Below are 23,511 nucleotides of genomic sequence, written 5' to 3'. Positions count from 1 at the left end.
CGAGGTTGCTGGATTCAACAATTACATCATAGAAAACAACGGGAAGTTGACAAATAGTGAAAGAGAAGATGGTTGATGCAGAAATTGAAGGAGACAGTGGAGCCAACATTTTCCAGGAAACTTGTAACTGAAAGGCAGGGGAATGATAGAACATTAGTTTGGGAGGGATAGCAGAATGCAGGGGAAGGTTCAATTACAACTTAAGAGGAAGAGAGGGAGCAGATGTAGCAAGGAAAAGATTTCAGACATGAGAAAGAAGGTCTAGCTAATGGCGGCAAGGGAGGGGTGATGAAACAAGCAGTTAGGAAAGCAGTGAGCGAGTATGGTTGTTTACAAGCAAAGGGAAAGAATTAGCGGACATGGACTTGTCACGTGGAGACATTTAAAAAGAACTAAATGCACACATGTAAGGAATTTAGAACATTGGGACATAGGGTGTAATAAATTCTAGGTATCGTGATTATCTTTACTAATAAATGGCTGTTAAATCTTACACAAAGTTATAGTTTTAACATAATCAACATATTTAATACTTGAACAAGATGAGATTATTATTCTCACATTCAGTTGGGTATTAGTAAAATAAAGTGATTTTCCTAGTTCAAGTACAAATAAAATGTTTCATATGACGAAGGGAACACACATGCATTCTATTGGCTTTGAAGTATTCCCTTCCTGTCTGAGGTGCTAGTCTGGCCAACACGTCAGTGGTGTTGAGGTTGAGAAACTCTGTTTTACTACAAAGTTTTGTTTTGTTTCTTAAAATACTGGACATGCTTGAATAAGAGTATTTAGTAATGTTATTTTTTCTGCTTTAATGATTAAAGTATTCATTTTTGATGGTTTATTAGAAAGCAATAGATTGTCATTGAAATATATTTATAATTTTCAGTTTGTTAATTTGCTTTTTTTTGGACTATATTCCCTGCGTGTACTTGGCATCCCTGTGACTGTTTGGTGACTACGTGACTACCAATTTGAGCTTCTCAATCCCGTCACCTTTTTCACCCACCTCCACACCCCTTCCATCTGGCAAGCATCAGTTCTCGGCATCTATGAGGCTGTTTCTGTTTTGTTTGTTCATTTCTTTTGCTCTTTTTTAGTTTAATTGTTTGTTGTTATTTTTCAGTATCACTTGACACACAATATTATGTTTCAAATGTACAACCCCATGATTGGACATCCTATAACTTATCAAGTCATCATCTTGATAAATCCAGCACCCAGCGGACAGCACACATAGTTACCACAGTATCATTCACTAAATTACCCATGCTGCACTTTACATACCCAGGAACATTCTGCAACTACCAATCCAATTTGCACTTCCTTCTTAAAAATCCTTACTCGAGAATATGTTTATTGAATTTAGAGAGAGGAAGGGAGAGAGAAAGAACCATTGATGTGAGAGAGAAACATCAATAAGCTGCCTCCTGCATGCACCCTGACCAGGAATCAAATCTGCAACCCAGGTATGTGCTCTGACAAAGGATCGATTCTGTAACCTTAGGTGTAAGGGACAATGCTCCAACTAACTTAGCCACCTGGACAGGGCCAATTTATACTTCCTAATCCCTTCACCCACCTCACTGCCCCCGCCAACCCCACTCCCATCTGACAACTGCCAAAATGTTCTCTGTATCCAAGAGTCTGCCACTGTTTTGCTTGTTTGTTTATTTTAATTTTTTTAGGTTAAATTGTTGATATATGTATTTATTGCCATTTTACTATTCATATATATATATATACATATATATGTATGTGTGTGTGTATATATATATATATTTTTTTTAATCCTCATCCGAGGACATTTTTTTCATTGCTTTTAGGGAGAGAGGAATGGAGGAGAGAGACAGAGACAGAAAGAGAAATTGATGTGAAAAATATCGATCCATTGCCTCCCACACACACCCCAACTGAGGATCAAACCTGCAACCCAGGCGTGTACTTAAACTGGGAATCAAACCTGCAACCCTTCTATAAATGGGGTGACACCCCAACCAACTGAGCCACACTGGCCAGGACTATTATATGTATATATTATATATGTGTGTGTGTGTGTGTGTGTGTGTATTATATATATAATAGGTATATATATATTATATATATAATAGGTATATATAGTTATATATATATATATATATATATACACAAAAATTTTTCCCCTTAAAGAAGACCCTTTAACATTTTATGTAATACTGGTTTAGTGGTAATGAACTCCTTCAGCTTTTCCTTGTCTGAAATTTTTCAGGGGAAATTTTTTCCTTGAATTCTAAATGATAGCTTTGCTGGGAAGATAATCTTGGTTGTACATCCCTTCTTTTCATCACTTTGAATATTTCTTGCCAAGTCCTTCTGGCCTGCAAAGTTTCTGTTAAGAAATCAGCTGAGAGTCTTATGGGAGTTCCCTTATAGGTAACTGATTTTCTTTTGCTGCTTTTAAGATTCTCTCTTTGTTTTTAGCCTTTGGCATTTTAATGATGATGTTTCTTGGTGTGGATCTCTTTGGTATCCTTCTGTTTGGGCCTCTCTGCGCTTCCTGGACTTGTCTATTTCCTTCACCAGGTTAGGGAACTTTTCTCATTGTTTTTCGCATAGGTTTTCAGTTCCTTACTCTCTCTCTTCTCCTTCCAGCACCCCTATGATGTGAATGTTTATATGCTTGGTGTTGTCCCAGAGGCTCCTTACACTATCCTCATTTTGGGATTCTTTTTTTTTCTGTTCTGATTGGGTGTTTTCTTTCTTAGTCTTGAACTTTAATTATAATCATTATGGAAATGCTGATTTTAAGAAAATTTATCTTGGAAAAAAACAATAAAAAATGCTGGGCACTCAGAAGGAAGCCAACATGTAGAGTAGCATTAAGGCTGATCAGTTTCTGGTTTTCAACAGTCTTTTTTGTTAAAGTAAAATACAAATGCATATTAAATTTGAATTACTCATACATGTTAGACATCTGTGAACTTCCTTCCTTTTCTAAACATTCAAGTGATTTTTTTTTACTCAGAAAATAATTACAACTATATTTTGTAAATTGTCTCTACAGGCCTTACTTTTCTAGAAAACCAGTTTTTGGGTTTATTTTTTAAGTGAATATTTTTGTCTAGGAAGTCAGGGAGGTCTGCCGCAAATGAAATCAAAATTCTTTTTTATTTCGGCCACAGTTGGTTGCTAGTTACCGTGCTGCTGCTGGGACAATGACCCTGCCAGCATCTGCCAGAGCTTCCTCGGGAACTGGCCGATCGGCCTCCCGAGTACCACGAGGCTTGTTATTATGTTGCTGTGTATTTCTGGGCCTTTGTAATGTGGTCCTGCTGCCCACAGGTAACAAACCAGGCCCCTCACAAATGCACACTAGGGTTTGCAAATTAAAATTCAACCCTGGTTGTAGAGATAGAAAAGTTATTTTTAAATCTAAGTGAAACATGCTGCACAGCAAACACCAGGTTCTAACTGCCACTCTACTTTTGTAGTTAAATACATGTGGCCAAAACATAAAGGGCTACAAGATTAAATCCATGGAATTTTCAGTCAGATGAATTTTATTAGTTACCATGTCAAATGCAAAAAGGGCACAGAAGAAGAAGTGGATACAAGCATTCCTGCAATGTTTAATACTGATTTAGGAATGATCCCTGATTGTGAAAAGCTATCGCCACCATCTCTGGCTCCCTGCTATGTCTCTGTCACATCTTCAGTGCTGAAATTCCTCCCAACTCTGGGAGCTTTTCCCGAAAAATTATACCTGCCTCTCCCCACCATTCCAAACTCAGAGCCTTAAAAAATGGAGAGTTATCCCTGGAATGATACAGCTTGAAGGACTGTTCACATTTGGCCATAGAAAAAAGAGATGTTCTTTGTGTAATATTTTAGGTAAGTAAGCAGTTACTGTAGGGGTTTTGATGGGAAGCCTTTTGTGAATTTGCATTCAGAGTTACAAACTGATATCCAAACAGACCATGTAATAGAACAGAGTTTCCCAACCTCAAAGCTATGACACTGGACTGGAAAAATCTTTGTTGTGGGGGCTATCTTGTGCAGTGGGACAGCTGGCAGTGTCCCTGGCCTCTACTCATGAGATGCAAGTAGCACTCCTCCCAGAGTTCTGAAAACCAAACAAGTCTTGAGACATTGACAAATACCCCTGGGACAGTGGGCAGAAGGATACAAACTCCAGTTGATAAATACACACCAGAGACCATTTAAGAAATTGCCTTTAGGACACAATATGCATAAAGAAAATCTGTCCAAGCATTTGGGGTAAAGGAAATACGATAGGCAGAATTTTAACAACCTCTACATGTGGGTTAGGAAAGAAATAATTTATAGAGCTTAATCCTTTAATTAGGAGGCAATGACACTCAGAAGGCTGGAGTACAGGCTTTGAAATCAGGGAGCTAGATTGATTTACTGCCCGTGTGACCTTACTTAAGGTCCTTCAGTGTTCTACCTCTAATATGAAGATAATTACTGCCCTGGCTGGCGTAGCTCAGTGGGTTGAGCGTGGGCTGCGAACCAAAGTGTTGCAGGTTCGATTACCAGTCAGGGCACATGCCTGGGTTGCAGGCCATGGCCCCCAGCAACCGCACATTGATGTTTCTCTCTCTCTATCTCCCTCCCTTCCTTCTCTAAAAATAAATAAATAAAATCTTTAAAAAAAAAAAAGATAATTAGTCACACCCATCTATCCTCGGGGTCTTCACATACAGTTTTCCCCTATGACCAGGATGCACTTCCCCTTCCTCCTGGCCTGAATGACTTCTTCTCATCCTTCATGCCTCAGTTTAAATAATCCCTCCTCAGAAAAGCCTTTCTGTTTGATCTTCCTGCCACCCGGCTCTCTTATGACTACCTATTATAGAACCCCTGGAGGGACTCGCCATATTTTATAACTTTTTATGTTTCTGCCACTATTTTCTAAGCTCCAAAAGGGCCAGGATCCATGTTTGTTTACTCAACAGTGTGTCTTGAGTACCTGGTGTGGTGGCTGGTCCGCAGTACAGTCTCAGCAAATACTGATGTAATGTATGGATGAAGGAATAAAAGAACACGTAAGGTTTTCTGAATTACTAATATCATCATCAGCATCATCTAATGATGTACTGGGTAGACAACTAACTTCCTGTTTTACAGAAATATTTACTTCATTTTTTTCAATATTAAGATCAAAACGTCCCCATTAGTAAGCCTATGAAACAATTAGAACAGAATGTCTGGTTGAACACCAACAACGCCTGGGGAACTGTAGAAAGCTGGGCAGCCACAACCTGGGCTAGGTTTACAGCACGTACGATCTGGAAGATCTCGCACTAGGAGACTGGGCTCTGGCGGTTACCTTGCTGTGCCTTAGGGGCTTCTGGCTCCCGGGTTGTGGGAGGGCATCACTAGCTCACCTGTTGTGCAGGGCTCCTTGGGTCCGCCGTCTTTCTGGCGGGGGGGCGGGGGGGATACTAGCTTTGTTGTTGGCTCACTGGCAAAGTAATATTCTGTTCTTAAAAATCAAATCACAGGTAAAGTATATCTTCTTTAAAGCAAAGGAAAGAATTTTAAAGTAATATTCAGATACAGAAGAGCAAGGCAGGAATAGGTTTACTATATATGTCAGAACCATGTTGTTAAACTATTTGTGCTAACAAGAAAGTAACTTTTTAAACACATCATTTTTTACATTTTGTTAAGGAGAAAAATGCTGAGTAGAAAAGAAGATAAGTACCAGTGACAATAAACTGAAGTTCCAGGTGCCCGAAAGAACCTAAGAGCTATTTAATTTTATGTAGCTATTTCACTTCACCCAGCCACTTAAAGTATGTCCAAGTTTTCATTGCTACTCTCTGTGGTTTTTTTAAAAACAGTGGATAATGATCAGAGCAGAGAAGTATCTGCAGACCTAAATTTGAGATTGTGACAGGTTCTGCAGGCTGCTGGCAAATGAGCTTGATGCTGGTCCCCAAGATAACACGCCAGAGCGGATCACTAGAGCGGCAGTGTGGACGGAGTCGCGATCAAAGAAGCCAGTACGGATTGAGGCTAACCTCACATTGGGGCTGTGGCAGACACTGCACGGCTGGGCTTTGGCAAGGAGGCTTTGAAAGGGGCATACCAATTTTTTAAAAATGGAGAACCATGGGCTCAATAATAATAGTTTATTTAAGACCTATTTGTAGGCGGTGAAGAACTGTGAGAAATATGACCATGTCAATATGAAGGCATGTCTCCAGCAGCAAAGTAAAGAACCCTGTTGTTAGCACCGTCCTATGCAACATTTCTAGCACGAATTGTCTTTGTGGGCTACGTATAGATTCCACTGAATATTCTTCTTAAAAGGAAGAAAAAACTTCAAAAAAAGTTATAACCATTCTTAGCCTGAGGTGACAAGTCAGATCTCCCCATGAGCCATAGCTTGCTGGTCCCTGTTCTAGAGCTGATCAAACTTGAGGAAGACACAAGAGAGAATAAATACACTGCCTGACAGAAACAGGATCCATTAAGGTACCAGGACAACTTAGAACTGGAAGGGACCTGAAACGTGGAGATCAGCTGGTCAAAACCTCCAAATCTATTCACAGGATGAACCAGAATGGCCCTCGGATTACAGGTTGGCAGAAATAAATAGAAAAAGCAAATGGTTTTACACTTGAAGTTCCAAACTCCCAATTGGATGAGTACAGGATAGGCATGTATGGCTTGAAAGCTAAACCAGTGAAGAACGGCATTTTAGCAAAGACTCAGCCATATATGGGTCAAGAGTATGGTGTGACTGCAAATTCCACTGTCCAGAGTAAAGCATTGCCATTCAACTTCTCACCCTGGAGTGTGACATCATGAATCAGTGCTATAGTATGTGAGGACGGTTGAGGAAATGGGAAGTGAAACTGGACGATGCAGGTGACAGGACTGTAGACACTGCAGGGCAAGTAAGCTACACAAGCAGAGAGTGAGCTGGCCCTTTGTTTGGAAGCGCTGACTGGGGACCCAGGAGGTAGGGGAGGAGAACATTCTTAGTGGCAACTGCTCATGGTGCCTATAGTGGCTTGGACACTGGGATGAAATGTACTCATGTGTTTATTTCTCCCTTTAGGTTATGAGGCATGAAACATTCAGTCAGTAGGAGGGACTCTGTTTTTCCTCAAGCAACAGTTGAACATCTCAAGGAAACAGGAAACTCAGGAATGAAGGCACATTGTTTATGCCCAGCCAAAGTGCTCCCAGCCGGAAGTGGGGAAATCCATCCTTACACTGTGCTTTACTCTTTCTTCCTTCATCATCCCTGAATCCAATTTTGTCCTTGGCTAATAGAAGACAGACTAAATCCATTATACATATATTATATATATAAAGAGAATATTTCTTTATATATGAGATATAAGAAATATATATGAGACATTATATATATATATTTAACTAAAGACATATACTCCCTAAATTGTTGCTGCTTCTGGAAACAGATCACTAATTCCTTCTATGGCTCATTAAATTCCACATATGCCATAGTTTCCAAACTATTGAGAACAACTGGAGTTTAAAAATTATTTTTATATGCATGTTTCCATTCGCTCCTTTGGAAGCAGGGAACACATCATATTCTGTCTCTTGCTCTCTCCTTTCCTCTCTGGGCAAGCCATCTGAACAAAGCCCAGGAAATTTGTGTAACATATCTAAGACAGACATATCCAGAAAGTGGCAAGCTCAGGATTAGAACCAAGATGTTTTCATTCTAAGCCCACGCATTTCCAGGTTCTTTATTAAAGGGTCTTGCTCAGTGTGGTATGGCTGTGCAATATTAAAAATAGCAGAATTTTTAACAGCATGTACCACAGGTAAGTTTGATAGATTCTCATGAATGGAAATAATATAAGGAACAGGGTGGGGGTACAAAATGGCAGAGTTGGGAGCCCTTTGTCTAGTTTGAAGCTTCTTGGTTCTGTTACCCTCCATTCTTCTATTTCAAACCACCATGAAATTCCTAGAACAACTCTGTAAGTAGCAATAACATTTATCACATAAACACAACTGGAAGTATCAAGTTTACACTGTTCTGGAATCCTTTTTACTGACCTGCATTTGAAGCTGGTATCGTGGTCGAGCAGTTTTCCTTGTTACACGTTCCCATCATTGACGTTAAACTCATGGTAGGAACGTCGTTACTTCCTGAGAGCAAAGTAGAATATGGTAGAGAGACAAATATGCAAATGAGAAGGAATGAACACACAGTTACAAAGGCATGTAAATAAAAGGCAATACTACCCCATCTTAGCTGTGTTCCTAAACTCTTAGTTTGAAAGGCTGAAGAATTCTGCCATTGAAGAAATTTTATAAATAGAGAATAGGTTCATGGGCTAATCTGCTTTTATAACTTAAAAATAGGCTTTTTTAAATTTATTGATGCTAGAGAAAGAGGAAGTGGAGGGGGATGGAGGGAGAGGAATGAGCAAAACATGAATTTGTTGTTCCACTTATTCGTACATTCATGGGTATTTACTGTCTGTGCCCTGACTGGGGTGGGACTCGCAACCTTGGCGGATTGGGACAACCCTCTAACCAACTGAACTATCTGGCCAGGGCCTTTTATACCTTTTTAAAGTGGCTGAAAAAGTATTAATAATAATGTAGACATTAACCACCATGCATAACAATGATTCTGTGGACAAAGGTATTTAGGGTTTGGACTTGGAATGCCAGAAGCCCATTTCTCCCAATGCAGTCGGTGCTCCCTGAGCTCTCGCCACAGGTGGGTCCCTGTGGCGGGGGCAGGGCTGCAGGTGGGGGTGTTCTTACAGGGAACAGGGTGTTAAATGCCTCAGGGAAGCAGGAATCTTCTGCCAAATCCCTGTTCAGGTTCTTTCTTCTCTTCCTCTGTCCCCAAGGATCCATCTGCCTGCTGGCTCACCAGTCATTTCCTTGGCCCAGAAGGGAACAGAAAAGAGTAACCTTCCTATCTATGTGAAACAAGTTTTATAAAAATCTTGTTTGTTGTTAGTAACTGATACAAAGTGAAGAGGTTCCTTCCTCTCAAACCTATTTTTTTCACATGGAGCCAGTTCATTTTCACATACAAAGAACTGAAGAAATTGTTCAAGTGTGTTTCCAAGCAACACCACAGCAAGGTCACCCTGGTGCTCGGATGACTTCAGGGTGGACATGGTGAGTGGGAGCTGGTGTTAGGACAGGTAGAGGGGAGGTGGCCCAGGCCGGGGGCCACCTGCCAGAACTGGAGTCCACTGGAGGAAGGGAGACCGCACATTTGACCTTCACCTGTCCCCGCCCCTGACCTGGGCAAGACTGGGGGAAAGGGTAGAGTGGGTTTCAGTTGTCAGAGAGGGAGAGAGGTGGGGTGTCTGAGTGTGCTCTGGTAGCCATTCCCTTGCTTCCTAAATGTTTGCTGACCCTGTGCCAGGCTCTGAGGGCCTGGCATCAAGGCCTTGCAGAACCAACAATCAATTCGGGAGCACAGCGGTACGGACATAATTTTATAGACTGGAGGAAGTGAAGTACAGATAACGTAAAGTCGTGTGTTAGGAGAGGGAGCTCTAAATTCTAGAAAGAAAAAAAGGAAGAAAGCTTTTTGGAGAAGGACTAATCTAAAGGAGACATGGGATTGACACATGGGGAGATGAGGTAGGGAAAAGGGGCAATGCCAGGTACAGTTCATGTGCCAAAAGGCACAGAGACCAGCAAAGGCACAGACAGGACGGCAGAGTGACCTGGGCTTCCAAGCTAATGATTTTAAACCAAGCCTCCCACAGCCAGCACCAGCCTCAGAGAGGCGTTGGAACAAATGAGCGACGACGGAACCAGAGCTGTGGCAGAATGAACAACTGGGGCAGGCAGAAGGGAGGCCGATGAGCAGGGAAGCCACACAGGAGGGTCCTGCAGTGCTCTGGGCCAGAGGAAATGAGGGTGAGACACAGGAGGGCAGCCGTGAGAATGGGGAAGAAGAGGCCTGTGTGAGAGAGACCATCACGTGGGGAAGAAGAGGCCTGTGTGAGAGAGACCATCACCTCCACTTGTCTGCAGAACCTTCCCTCCAACTGCTCAGGCTTTTCTAAGACACGGATCCGCACTGTAATCCATCGGATGCCCCTCCTCCTTCGTCTATCAGGAAGCAGATTCTACTGGTTCCAGAGGTAGGGTGTGCTTTCTCCTAAATCCCCAGAGCCAACTGCAAATTCTCCGCCCTCCACTCTCCTCTGCACCTGTGATCCTCTTGCCGTCCAGCTCTAGAGCTCTCAACCTCCCCTCTCTCTCAGTTCCTGGCTTGCTGATTATGAATTCATTCACTGAAGAACTGCCTACTTATTGCACCTCAAATTTTACTTGCTACATAGGTGTGTCACCCTCAGTAATTTCACTCAATGTTAGCAGTAAAGAGTGTTTAATACTTGAAAGTATGAACTTTATGCCTTGTCTCAACAGACACTAATATATGGCACTGAAGTAAGTTAAAGATATAAAATAGGATGTTTTTTCCAGGGCACGGTATCACACTCACTCTCAGTCTACGAAACAAAAACTCTCAATCTCTGAGGAGGAATCAAGAGTTCAGCTTTGTTAGCCGTCTCAAATGCTAGATTCATAGAATTTAATGCTTTCTCTTATAAATATGAATACATTTAGTAAAGAGCTTGACATTTTACATCTAGTTTTGCCTATTTTGTAAGCAAAAAAGGAAGCTATTTTTATATTTCTAAAGAAGATATTTACATTCATAATATAATAACACTGACTTCCTTTATAAATAACACAACTAAAAATATTTACTACCGGATTCAGAAAACAATAACCACTGGACACATCTGAGTTCAAGAATTATGATGCTCTGGCTTCAGACTCACCCTGCACTGAGTAACTCAATGTGATCCTACCTCATAAACAATTAAAACTTGAAGAATTTTGAAAGCATGTACTTTATAATTCACAGATAGTTTAGTAAAAGGGAGCTTGGAGGTATTTATATGTGTGAGCTTTTCTTCTAATTATTTATACCTGTAAAACTCTGGGGAAAAAAAGAACATTTAAAGAACAAGAAACATAGCCCTGGCTGGCATGGCTCAGTGGATTGAGCGCGGGCTGAGAACCAAAGCATCACAGGTTCAATTCCCAGTCGGGGCACATGCCTGGGTTGCAAGCCACGGCCCCCAGCAACCACACATTGATGTTTCTCCCTCCCTTCCCTCTCTAAAAAATAAATAAAATCTTTAAAAAAATTTTTCTCTAAAAAAAGAACAAGAAATGCACTAACACAAAATATTTCATGTTCCTAAGAGCAGACAATAACACTTAGGTATGATATTCAGTCTCAAGTTTAATAACTTTCAATCTAAGTATATGATCTTTATATTCTGTGCCTTGACCACTTAGACTTAATAAAAGGTCTAAATGTCATTTACTTATCCCATAGTCTAAGAAAGATGCTACCAAGTATCATTAGTTTAATAATTAAGAACTGTTTGTTAAAGGCAAGAAAGAATATGGTTTATAAGGCACCACTAATTAAAGTGTACCTTTAAACTCAATGGCTTAAGAGAGTGAGTCATCTTGTGGTTTCCATTCCCTACAACCCATCAGCACAAGGTCACCTGCAGAAATTAACAGTAAGGTGCAGAACTATGATTGCTACTCAGCAAAGTAGGAGCAGAGGAAAAAGAATCATAAAGAAATTTAAGCAAATCAACAAAAGGTGGGAAAGTGGTAAAAAGAAACCTTTAGAAAGCATAAGTAATCATTCAAAATCAGATGGAAAAAATAAGCCCTCATATGACCAGAATCACAGTGAGTGTAAACAGATAATGTCTAACCAATCAGCCAACAAAAATAAATGTTGTACAGAAATTCTGATGGCCACGTACTGATGGATTGAGCTCCTTAATGACAATATTTTGAGTATTTCTATATCCTTATTTCTTACTATATGATGGTTTCAAGTCAAAACATGTATTGTTTTCAATTATTTAAGTATAATATGATGTACTGTGAGCAAATATGTATAGAGTAATGGTTGTAAATGATACCATATGTTCTTGGGAGAGAGGAGAAAATATGAAGAAAGCATCCCAAAGCTATTATCCTACACTCAAGTTGTTGGCTATCTTCTGGAATACAGTCATCATTGAAACTTTCTTACTGAGACTGAGCTTAGATGATGTTGCTTGGATAAGGATATTCCTATACACACTGTGAGCTAATATACAGCCTAAAAGTATTTTACAGTTGGGAGCTCTTAGTGAACAGGACATGTTTTCAAAGGAATGAAAGAAAACATATCCTCTATTATTGTTTATCTGTAATCCTCCTAACAAGCTACCTACATATCATACCTGCCATCAGAGAAAGCTCATTTAGTGGTAATAGCAGTACCTGTAATGGGAGTTCTGTTTTTCAGCCTGTCCACTTCCATAGTGAAGTCATCCTTCAGAAAAAGGAACCCAATAATGGAAAACAGGTAGACAAGGATGAGAGCTAGGACTGCAGTTAGAATAATGGAGCGGCCATTCCGTGTGACACTTTTTATGACATTGAGCAGCGTCTCTTCTCTGTACACCAAATCAAAAAGCTACAAAAAAAAAAAAAAGACACACCACACACACGCACAAAAGGAGCAAAAGATAAATAAATATAAAGGTCATTACAAATACAAATGCAAGTCATTTTAATTTATCTGTGAAAAAAATAACAACCTAAATGACACCTTAAAAATGAACCAAAATACATATTGCTGTCCATTGCTAACAGTATTAATAAACTGTTTTTAAATAAGGCAAACTCTAACACCACACATAACATGAATCTGTTGGTTTTCTAACCAACATAATTGCAATTGTGTAAGGCATGAAAATAGCATAGCTTCAAACTTGAATTTAGAAAAGTTAGAATGTTATACTTCACCAACTTAGCTACTTATTCCTTATTTTTAGTCCTACTGATATTGCTTCTGGAATACGTAAAATGGCCAAAGGGAGAATGCTGAGTTAGATTCACTAAGTGATGAACAATTGACAGGCTCTTTAAATGTATTGTTTAATCAAGTGTTTACAGGCAAATTTATGAGAACAGTTTGATGAAACTGCTGCAATAGAAAAGACATGAAATTTTAAAATATTTGAGAAATGAAAGCATCTTTCCTTAGTAAAGGGGTACAATGAGGGAAAAACATATTACTTTAGTATATACTTTTGGAAACAGTAGTATGAACAAAAACATAATACACAATTTTGCTAATTCACTACCTTTAATGGGTTATTCTCCATTATGTGTTTAGTAGTAGAAAAATCTCTGTACTAGTCAAGCCTAGATATGTGTTTGCTCTCTGTGGTCAACATTAAAAATGATTTAATTTTTTGCTCTATAAAAAGCAGAAATTACACATTAGCAAGTATATATTTTATTATCAAAAGTTGATTAAAAGCCATAATTTAACATTCATTTAAAAAGGCATAAATACCTGTTTGGAAATGAGGAGTATTTCTAAAATTGGAATAACCAGGGTTTGTCTTCTGCCATCTGTGAGCAGTGACTAGAATTTCTGAACTGTTTGGGACAATCAGGTGTGAGTGTCACACATCCTCTCAGAAACCCCAGGGCCATGGACTCTGTTTTTCTGAGTACTGAGGGTTATACAGTTACTTTCTGACCGAATTGTAGCCTTACAAACAATTGTTATAAAGTTACTAGATTGTTTGCCCAACTTAGGAACTGTCATTCATGATGGTAAAATAAAAAAAAAATACGTATGTTTAACTATTTTGCTATCTATCTTCTGGAGGGAGCAGCAAACTCTAGCAATAAAGTCAACATTCTTTAGTACAAACAAATTAACTAATGCAAATTCAACTTCCAAATTATCAGTGCATTGACTTATTTAAGCATTTAGTTGACATAAGGAGATTTTTCTTAACTTTAACTCACTAGAGGCTTAAATAAAATGTCTGACAGTGGGCTATAGGTCACTTCTGGAGAGTTTCTGGAAGTTTATAGCTTTCAGAAGCTCATGTGATACTTGCAAAAATTGCCTATTCCCAAGCCCCAATGTACCCTCATGGATCAGAATCTTGAAAATGCAGAAGGTGTTAACATTGGTGAGGTTGATGGTTCTTTTTCTCTATTTCTAAAAGAAAAATCTAGTGTGGATTTTAATATTTTGAATAAAGGATTCACACTTGTGGACAAATCCAGGAATGCATATTCATATAATTTTTAAATATAAAAATACTTTTAAAAATATGTTTAAATTCCATCTTGTTATTATGTCCATTGCAATTTCCTTCTAGTACTCAAAATATCAAATGGATTATCTCCTTTCCATAACCAACCCAATGAAAACAAATTAGCATCCCTATTGTGCAATCTAAAAGATAAAAGATGAGATGAAAATAAAACTAAAAAAATAAAGTAACATAAATTAAAGTAACTTTACTAATAACTCATATAATCATTCAATTCCACATTTATTTCCTCAAATACCTTCCCTTTTATTTACAGTCCTTTTCACATACATCATACATACATCATTTCACATTGCCTTTTAATAGATTTTGATAATAAGTCTCCCATACTATCCTTATCTGCATTCTGCCTGAATGTAAACATAACACAGTCAGAATTTGTATCCTTTGCAGTTCCAGGAAGAGAGAGAAGGCTGAAAAGGATCCCAGTTATTCAGGTCCCAGACCTGGACCTGAATTAAAACCCAGGTGCTCCCTATCCATTTCATAGACAAGAGGGTTGAAGCACATATCACAGTCAGGTTAAAGTGCTGGGTATAATAGTTTTTTATACAGGGTGGGGCCAAAGTAGGTTTACAGTTTTGAGTGTGCGAAACATAGAGTTTATTCTTGTATTATTATTTATCATGCATTGCATTATTTCCCATACAAACTGTAAGTCTACTTTTTTTTCCCAACTCTGGTATGTCACAGGAAGATTTTTAAAAATCAAATTTTCCAGAACAGAAAGGGAATTCATTTGGATCCCTGAAACAGAATTTTTTTTTTCCTTTTGATTGGTGAATAATCTAATCAACTGCTTAGAAGATCATTTTAAATATAAATATATGGACCAAACCCACTCTTCACTATGGCTCTTTCAAGTGTTTAGGAGTCAATGAAAAATTAGCTTTTTTTTCAGTCTCCATACATGGGTGTACTAGGTAACGTAACAAGGAAGCAGGAGGCAAGCAAACTGGGTCAGCATGGCGTTTTTAGATCTTCAGTGTGCCTTCAGGAATTGTTCTCCTGCATGGTGCTCTCTCCTGCATGTCCACTCCGGGCAGGACAGAGAAATAAATCGCTCCTATGCATGGTGCTAACCTGGTAGTGCTTTAAGTTTCAAAACATCTTATGTTTACATTGATTCTTCTCCTGGTTTATGGGCATAAAACATGTATGAAGCCAGCAAAAACAATCTGATAGCCAGCAAAAACAAACAAACAAAAACAGCACACACACCAAAATCTGTAGAAGAAACCTGAAAATCCATTTGATGAATTAAATATATATGCAGATAAGCTTAACAGTGATGACATTAAATCCGAAACTGTAAGATTTTACTTAAAACAACTCATTGTCTTTTTGCTGGGTTGTCAGTTTCCCCCCTCATCTTACTTACATGCCATTCTAAAGATACACATAATATTTGGGACTGTAAATAAAATGACATGATTCCAGTGCCAAGAAGATATATTCCCTTTTTTGTCTCCCACACCCTGTTGGAGAATCTCTAATGCAGAGAAAAGCATGATGTGGCTGAAACCAAAAGCAGCCTGTGCTATGAAACCTGGGGCACGAGGTGGGGTCGTTGGTTCCTTCTCAGAGAGGAAATAAAGAATTCCACCACCTATGTAGTTTCTCAGAGAAAAAGACTAAAAATAATAACAATTCATGCTTTGCCTAGGAAATTCTAAAAATACCATAATTTGTCCTAAATGTCAGGCTGTGCTTTTAAAAAATCAAAGGAAGAAGCATAAGAAGAAGCATTGTGTATTTTTTCCCAGCAGTGATTGTCCACACAGAGATGTACTCACCAGGAAGCTGTAGAAGAATTCATGCACAAAGAGGCCCAGCATGCAAACCAGGACATACGCCACGTGGTAGAGAAAGGCCATATCCAGGATGACCGCGCGGTACCCGCGGGTGAACGTGCCACGGTTCCCGACAAAACTCACCAGAAATACGATTTTATTACAAAGCTGAAGGGAGGAAACAATTAGATTTTACTGTCTTACTTATTCCAAAACTCACATAAATAACAGGCATTGACAAAAGCTATTATTCACAGGTCTGTGGTTTTCATTCACGATTTTTTCTTTTGTAATTTTCAGGACTGCTTACGATGCTGCATGTATACATAACACAGGCAGAATCTGTATCCTTTGCAATCCAGGAAAAGAGAGGAGGATGCATGAGGGCCCCAGTTATGCAGGTGACATGGACCCGAATTAAAATCCTGGCGCTCCCACCACTGCTGCCACTACTGGAGTCATGCAAATGTAGGTCTGGATTGTTTCTTCTGAAAACCGGAATAAAGGAATTCCCAGCTCACAGAGCCATTCAGAGGATTAAACAATTCATCAAGCAAATGGAGCACTTAATACAATGACTCTTTAAATAGCACTGATTGCATTTTCCATAATGAAAGTAACCTGTGTGGTATTTTCATCATACTAGAAATATAACAGAAAAATATCTTCAGAAAATATTCAGAGATCTGTCCTTGATTTTTTTTTTTTACCCTGGACTTTCTTTACTCAGTATTATTTCAAACCAATAGCCATTACAATTATTTTTACATTCAATTTACTTTAAATACATAAAAATTATAAATATACCTATATACCTACATCAAAATAAGTAAAATGTGTGCATATATTTTCTAAGCTTTATGTGTCATAAATTCATAAACATTTTGGAGTGTTTATGATGACTGGTATCATATGCAGTATTTATATAAAACCATATTTAATATTGCCACTTGTGGCATGATTTTAGAATGCAGAAATTTAGACTGAGTTTTTGGCAACGACACTGATCTGTTCAATGATTTCCAAAGAACACACTCATCATAACTCAGCACGCTGTAAGCGCTTCCGGAATCACTGCGTCATTTATACACTGAGGAGCCCGTTGTCCTCTGTAATCAGCAAAGAAGTACAGATTTTGAAATTTCAGTTTTTTCTCCCAAATTGTTCCCTGAGTATTTTAAGTTATCTAAGGGCACCACATTAGGCTTTACATGGTCAAACCTAACTTTGGGGAAAAAAGGTTGCACGTTACAACATTGTTGATTTTTTTCAATATATAAAAAAGAAATTGCCTTATGGAATGACTTTACCAGTAAATATCATAAGGAGCAAACACTTTGAGGCAAAAGCAAGTATGTGACATCGGAAAAACCCTTTCCTTCAACTTTGTGAAATCTAAGTCAATACAAATAAAATGAGACATGTTGAGAAGATAGCCAAGCCAAATCAACGACATAGCAACTAAAAACTTCAAACCTTTTCTAAATTTCCTCCCTGCTAATTAACTCTCCTCTCAATAATCAGTGTTATCAATTCTCTCATTATCTTGTTAATAATGTGAATAATGTGAAACAGAAAGTCTTTCTAAACTACATAGGGATTCATTATCACATCTCTATAGTTCATTATTGAGGATAGCTACAGTGGAATAAATGTCTTCACCAGTCAAGAGCAAGTTTGATATAAGAAGTCATTATTTTAAAACCTCAGAAACTATATAAAAGGTGCTGATATAAATGTAGTATATTGTAAACATTATGAAAATGGTGAAAAGAAGAATGTCTGGGTTAAGTAATAATATTCAGTATTTTACTCTTTGTTAATTGTTTTGATTGAATATTGTCTTAAACTAAACTACCTTGATTAACCCACTATAGTTCTTCAATATAAAGTAGAAATAAGAAGTTCTATAAAATATAAAATTAAAACTGGAATGATTAAAACAAACTATTTATATTTGTTTCCCAGTCTCTACTTTACTAAACTGAATCATAAAAAGTATGCAGGAAAACTATTTATGTGAAGCCCTTTACATGCAGGAAAAATAACGCACTGAATTCGAATACTTGAGAGAGCAATACATTTCAGTTCTCAAATAACGCAAAAGTGAGGACACATTTCTGCCTAAAAGGGTCTCTGCTAATTTTGCATAAAAAATAAAGATTTGCCTTATGTTTTCAGATTGATTTTTTTTTATTCTCGACCTAGGGCTAGATGTTGATGGATATGTCTATTCTCTCGAATAAGCCTTGAACTCAAGTGGAGTTGAAGCCAGCAGTGGTGCCCACTGTTTCCGTTGAGATCAGAAACACAGAAATTGCTGTCCTTTTGTTTTGAGGTGCTCACCCCGAGGAGAAATAAATGCAAGAATAAATGATTGGGCAGGAAAGAAGTGGAACTCTTAGGTGTATGGCCAAATCCTAAGGCAAAATTTTCACGTAGTCAAAATTATCTTGGAAATTTTTAAAATTTCCAACAAAACAGTACGGGAAACAAGGGTGGTGTAATCTGTAGTGTCACTTACTAAGTTTGACACATGCTAGCTTTCTCCCAGCAGTGGAGCAGTTTTCTGTTTCTGCAACTGATGCTGGAAGCAGTTAGGAACCTTTAGTGACCATACTATAGGAGAAATAGTGTTTGAGTCACGCACATGCATTAGAGACAGAAAGAGAAGAGGATGTGGAAGTTTTGATTCAGAATGTATAATTGAGTTTGTATATGCTGGATGAACACCTGGTAGGCCTCAACCTTTCAGATTAGCAGTATCATGAGCCCTCCCAGGAAACAAGCTACGGGTAAGAAACTGAGGGCATGATAGTGTTAAATTTGAACACTGGGACATATTAATAGACAGCTATCTGCTAAACTTCATTTGCTTTACCTCTCTGCAAAATTGTGAGACCAAGTCCAGGAATAAGGAAACATGCTCACATTACAGAGAATGGAAGCTGATTTATAAATGCCATTAAATAAATTACACATTTCCAAGCACTCCTAGAAAGGAAAAAACACTATAGATAACAAGTGTTTAGAAGATATTAAAAAAATCTTTCACAGGCATTTACTGTATTATTATTTATTACTAACATGTACCCCTAAGGTCATTGCAGTCTTATTTACAATAGCCAAGATTTGGAAGCAGTCCAGGTGTCTATCAGTAGATGAGTGGATAAAACAGCTATGGTACATTTACACAATGGAATACTACGCAGTCGTAGAAAGAAGAAAATTTTACTCTTCGTGATAGCATGGATGGACCTGGAGAACATTATGCTAAATGAAATAAGACAGTCAGAGAAATACAAATACCATATTATTTCACTCATATGTGGAATCTAATGAACAAACTGAACTAACAAGCAAAAGAGAGACAGATTCATAGATAGAGAGCAAGCTGACAGCTCAGGGTGGGAGTGGAAGATTGAGCGAAAAAGGAAAAATAAAAAGAAAGAACTCATGGACACAGACAAGAGTGTGGTGATTGCAGGGGGTGCGTAGAGGTAGAAGAGGGCATGGGGGGGATAAATGGTTATGGAAAAAAATATATATCTAAAAACAAAAGCAATACAAATTAATAGAATAGTTAAACACATGTAAAATCCATGTGATTGAACATATCTATCAAAATGAGATTTATAAATAATTTAATGATGTGAAAAAATTAAATGATTACATATTTATAAAATATATGTTTACATTTGCCAAAAAATATGTTAATTTCCATTACCAATAACTGAAAATGTAACACAGGGGATGGGAAGAAAACAGTACTGGGTTATAAGATATTCCTTATATCAGAGAAAAACATTTGAATCTTTGGAAACATCTCAAATACTGAGATGACTCCTCTGACAAGATAAAGAAACTAGTTGCAATTTAAATAGAACTTCAATGTTTAGAAACAAGTAAAAATAAAAACCGATAATGCTTAGAGCACAGACTGAGGTACTGATTCCTTTTCCAAAATAAAAAAGGAACTTTCTGCATTTGCTCAACGCTATGAGAGACACCGAGTCCAGAACAACTCTCCGTGAACCCAAATGCAAACGTTTTCAGGATCGTGGTGGCAACATTTTACAATTAAATAGCACTTCACATATTAGGCACCTGGTAAGCAGTAGACTTTACTGCCGTGATATGGCTGTCACTGTCGCTGTTGTCATCTTCGTGCTGATCTCAACTGATTTCGACAACACAGTGAGGATAAAATAGGCTTTTTTTATTTTAAAAAATTTTAATTGGATTTATCAGTGACATTGGTTTTAATGTCTTCGTTTCACTGATGGGAAGAGTGAAATTCGGAGGCTTGTGGGTTTCCCTGGGGTCTAGAACCCTGCCCCCAGCCAGGCTTCACTGTCAAGGAGACACTTCCTTTTGTTTATCTTGTTTGTGACACCAGTCATTTTAGCACTTGAATTTCACCTGTTTACACAGCATAAACTTTTAAGTGTAAATTAAGTTAATAAATACATAAAACCTAAGGTATGAAACGTGATTGTGTTTGCATTTATTCTTTTTCCCTGCTTCCTGGGAAATGGTCAACTATAGATAGTCTTATAATAAGTTTGTTATGTTAAAGATTAAGGTGAATAATTATTTGTAAAAACATTTTTATTAACCAGTAGAATATCAAAACTATAAACAAAATAAATACCTATAATATGAAAATTATGATTATTCTGTTTAATTTGTCCCCATTCTAAATTGATTATTTCCTTCAGTTAGAAAGAGGCTGTGTACGTGGATGTTTTATGTTGTGAAGCCTATCAGAATGCCCACAGATTCATGCAGTTAATCAGAAACATATGTCTCCATGCACATTCCTTCTCAACAAGAAACTGGAGTATAAAACTTGTCCCTAATATGACTAGTCAATTCCACTCAGAAGTTATGTTTTTATCCTGTCCCCTGAGGGGAAAAAGTAAAGTATTTCAAATGTGTTTGGTCTCCCCAGTAGACATTAAATTTGTTATTCCTTCTCTCTTCACATACTATTCTGGAAGCTTCTGGATGGCGAGAACCCCATCCTCTACCTCTTGGCATTTTCGGTGCCTATTACATTGAGGCCCCAGAAATGTTTGTTGGTTTTGGCCCAACTCTATTTAGCTATTCTTTTACTTTATAAAACTTGGATTTTTCTTTTTACTTGTATCAATGTCTTATCGAGGACCAGTTACTGTTTGTTTCTTCAGATAATTTGGTTCAATATTCAATGTATTTTTAAGGAAAAAATAACAAGCTGAACACACTAATAGGTTCGTAAAAATTCAGATAAATTCATGAAGATTCCTTAATTAGCCTGATTGGCAATACTGTAAAAGTACCTTATTCCCAAAGCACTGAAAGTATAAGTTCACTTTCAACTGTTGAATGTTTAAGTGCCAGGTATTGTATTAAGATGAAAAAAATGGAAATGGGAGGGAGTGAGAAGGGCAGGATTCTGTCTATCAATGTGAGAACCTCTGTCCTCAAGAGACTTGACAGAATAATACATTTGGTACTTTATAAAATTCTGTGCTGAAAGCTCTCTTTGTGTGTATATTGTACTTTCTTTTATTGACAATGATTAAAGGGTACTAGGTAATTTGATTGACTAAGTGTTCCAGCTAATGAGGAGCTGTCATATATTTCCTATCCAATTTTTGAAAAATTGTAATATAAGGGTCAGAAACATAGAACTGGCCATGCTAACTCAGTCTGATAATTCTCAAAAGTTTGACTGACTATTCAATTTATACATTTGCCATAAATATTTGCCATGTATTTAATGTGCAAGGCACTGTGAATGCATAATACAAAAATAATCTTTCCCTCCTCATTCATTCCCTTATTCATTAGTCAATTTATTTAAGAAATATTGCCCTGGCTGGCATAGCTCAGTGGATTGAGCGCGGGCTGCAAACCAAAGCATTGCAGGTTCAATTCCCAGTCAGGGCACATGCCTGGGTTGCAGACCACGGTCCCCTAGCAACTGCACATTGATGTTTCTCTCTCTCTCTCTTTCTCCCTCCCTTCCCTCTCTAGAAATAAATAAATAAATCTTTAAAAAACGAGAAATATTTGTTGAATACCAATGATGTTCCTGACATTGAATAACTAATCATTATCCATAAGAATTGTTGGGGAGATAAGGCCTATATACAGATATCAGAATATACGACATTATGCTAGAAATCCAGTAAAAGGTATAAAAAGCATTTCATCACACATATTAGCAACATATAGTTATTTGTTTACCCAGCCATTTGCTCTTTCATCAACCCGCTGATTTACCTTTTCTCAATATCCCTTTGTAGCTTCCCTGTAGAAAGTTGCCTAGTCTTTTAAAATGTTCTCTTGGGTACAACTGCCATTATTTGGAATAGTATTTTGGCTTACTTATCTAAACTTACCTAATTTAAGTTTTGAAATGGTCTCCTTTGTTCTAATACTTTAAAATTTAGTGAAAAAAATATTAATCTCATCTATGCCTTTCACAAGTGTACAGGTTTTGTTCAAATAAAAAGATCCCAGTTTCATAGCTTCTCACACAACAACTCTTTTTCCTTGGTCATTTTATCAAGGATACTCAGTTCTATAATTCTACTGAATGTAATTTAATCTTTCTTATATGATTTAGAAGTCACTTCAGGATGTTAACAGCGGCTCAAAGTCATTTTTGTCAATAGCTGCTGGTACAGAATGCCAAAGGCATTAAAACTGGATTGGTTTAAATTCATGGCAGAACTGGATCACACCCCAAATGCAACTTTTGTAAATATACCAAATTTTACTTGTCATTTTTTTCTTTCATTCCAAATTAAGAATGTACAAATTAAACTCGAGTTAATTCAGATTCACAATCAACTACAATTTCCTGTGTATACATGAATTAAAGCACATGGTTAAATTCTTACATATAGTACACTCCTAATTAATCTACAACAGTACAAAGTGAAGCACTTACATTAGCTGCACCGAGAAGTATCAATGTCGGCCCAAGCCCTATTGTGTATATTGACCTGAGCATCACTGACACAAGGAATGGCCGAATACCCACGGGCTTGGAGAAGAAAAACAGCATCGATGTGCAGATTGCGACTGCAATCCAAAGAAGGACTGAGAACAATGGAGAAAGTATACCTGTAAAATGTGGGAGAAGTTTATTTTTCTTAAGAACAAAGGTAGGAAATGTTAAAATATGTCACTTTTATATAACACATATAGCAAGTCAAGCCATGGAACACTAAATTTCAAAACACCCTACTGTACACACTGTGTATTTGGAGGAAGTATCTGTGAACAAATTATTCATTACATTTCTTTCCAGAGTTTGTGATTAATTCCAGGCTGCTTACATATTCACTAGTTGTGCTCCTTTCATTAAGCCTGAGAGTTCTTCGTCTTTGTCTCCTACAGGAGTTACATATGCTAAATGCCTTTGATAGAGGTATCCCACTTGGGAGCTATCATTCACAAGTTATGATTAATAACCATTAAGTGTATAGCTAAATCATGTG

At 37.7% G+C, this 23,511-nt stretch overlaps 1 protein-coding gene across 3 annotated transcripts in view; it reads right to left on the bottom strand.

The window, feature by feature from the left end:
- ITPR2 (inositol 1,4,5-trisphosphate receptor type 2) overlaps positions 1–23,511 on the bottom strand; it is a 444,101-nt gene that overhangs the window by 58,090 nt on the left and 362,500 nt on the right. For all 3 annotated transcript variants that reach the window (XM_036019237.1, XM_028532208.2, XM_036019238.1), the window contains 4 exons: positions 22,959–23,134; positions 16,016–16,180; positions 12,355–12,550; positions 8,056–8,148 (listed from right to left, as the gene is read on the bottom strand). In XM_036019237.1, the coding sequence (XP_035875130.1) occupies positions 8,056–8,148; positions 12,355–12,550; positions 16,016–16,180; positions 22,959–23,134 (630 nt within the window). The remainder of the gene's footprint in view (positions 1–8,055; positions 8,149–12,354; positions 12,551–16,015; positions 16,181–22,958; positions 23,135–23,511) is intronic.

This window comes from Phyllostomus discolor, chromosome 2 (assembly GCF_004126475.2).
Source record: "Phyllostomus discolor isolate MPI-MPIP mPhyDis1 chromosome 2, mPhyDis1.pri.v3, whole genome shotgun sequence".
NCBI lineage: Eukaryota > Metazoa > Chordata > Mammalia > Chiroptera > Phyllostomidae > Phyllostomus > Phyllostomus discolor.
The sequence above is the reverse complement of the archived record's forward strand: the minus strand, read 5'-3'. Positions and strand labels throughout refer to the sequence as shown.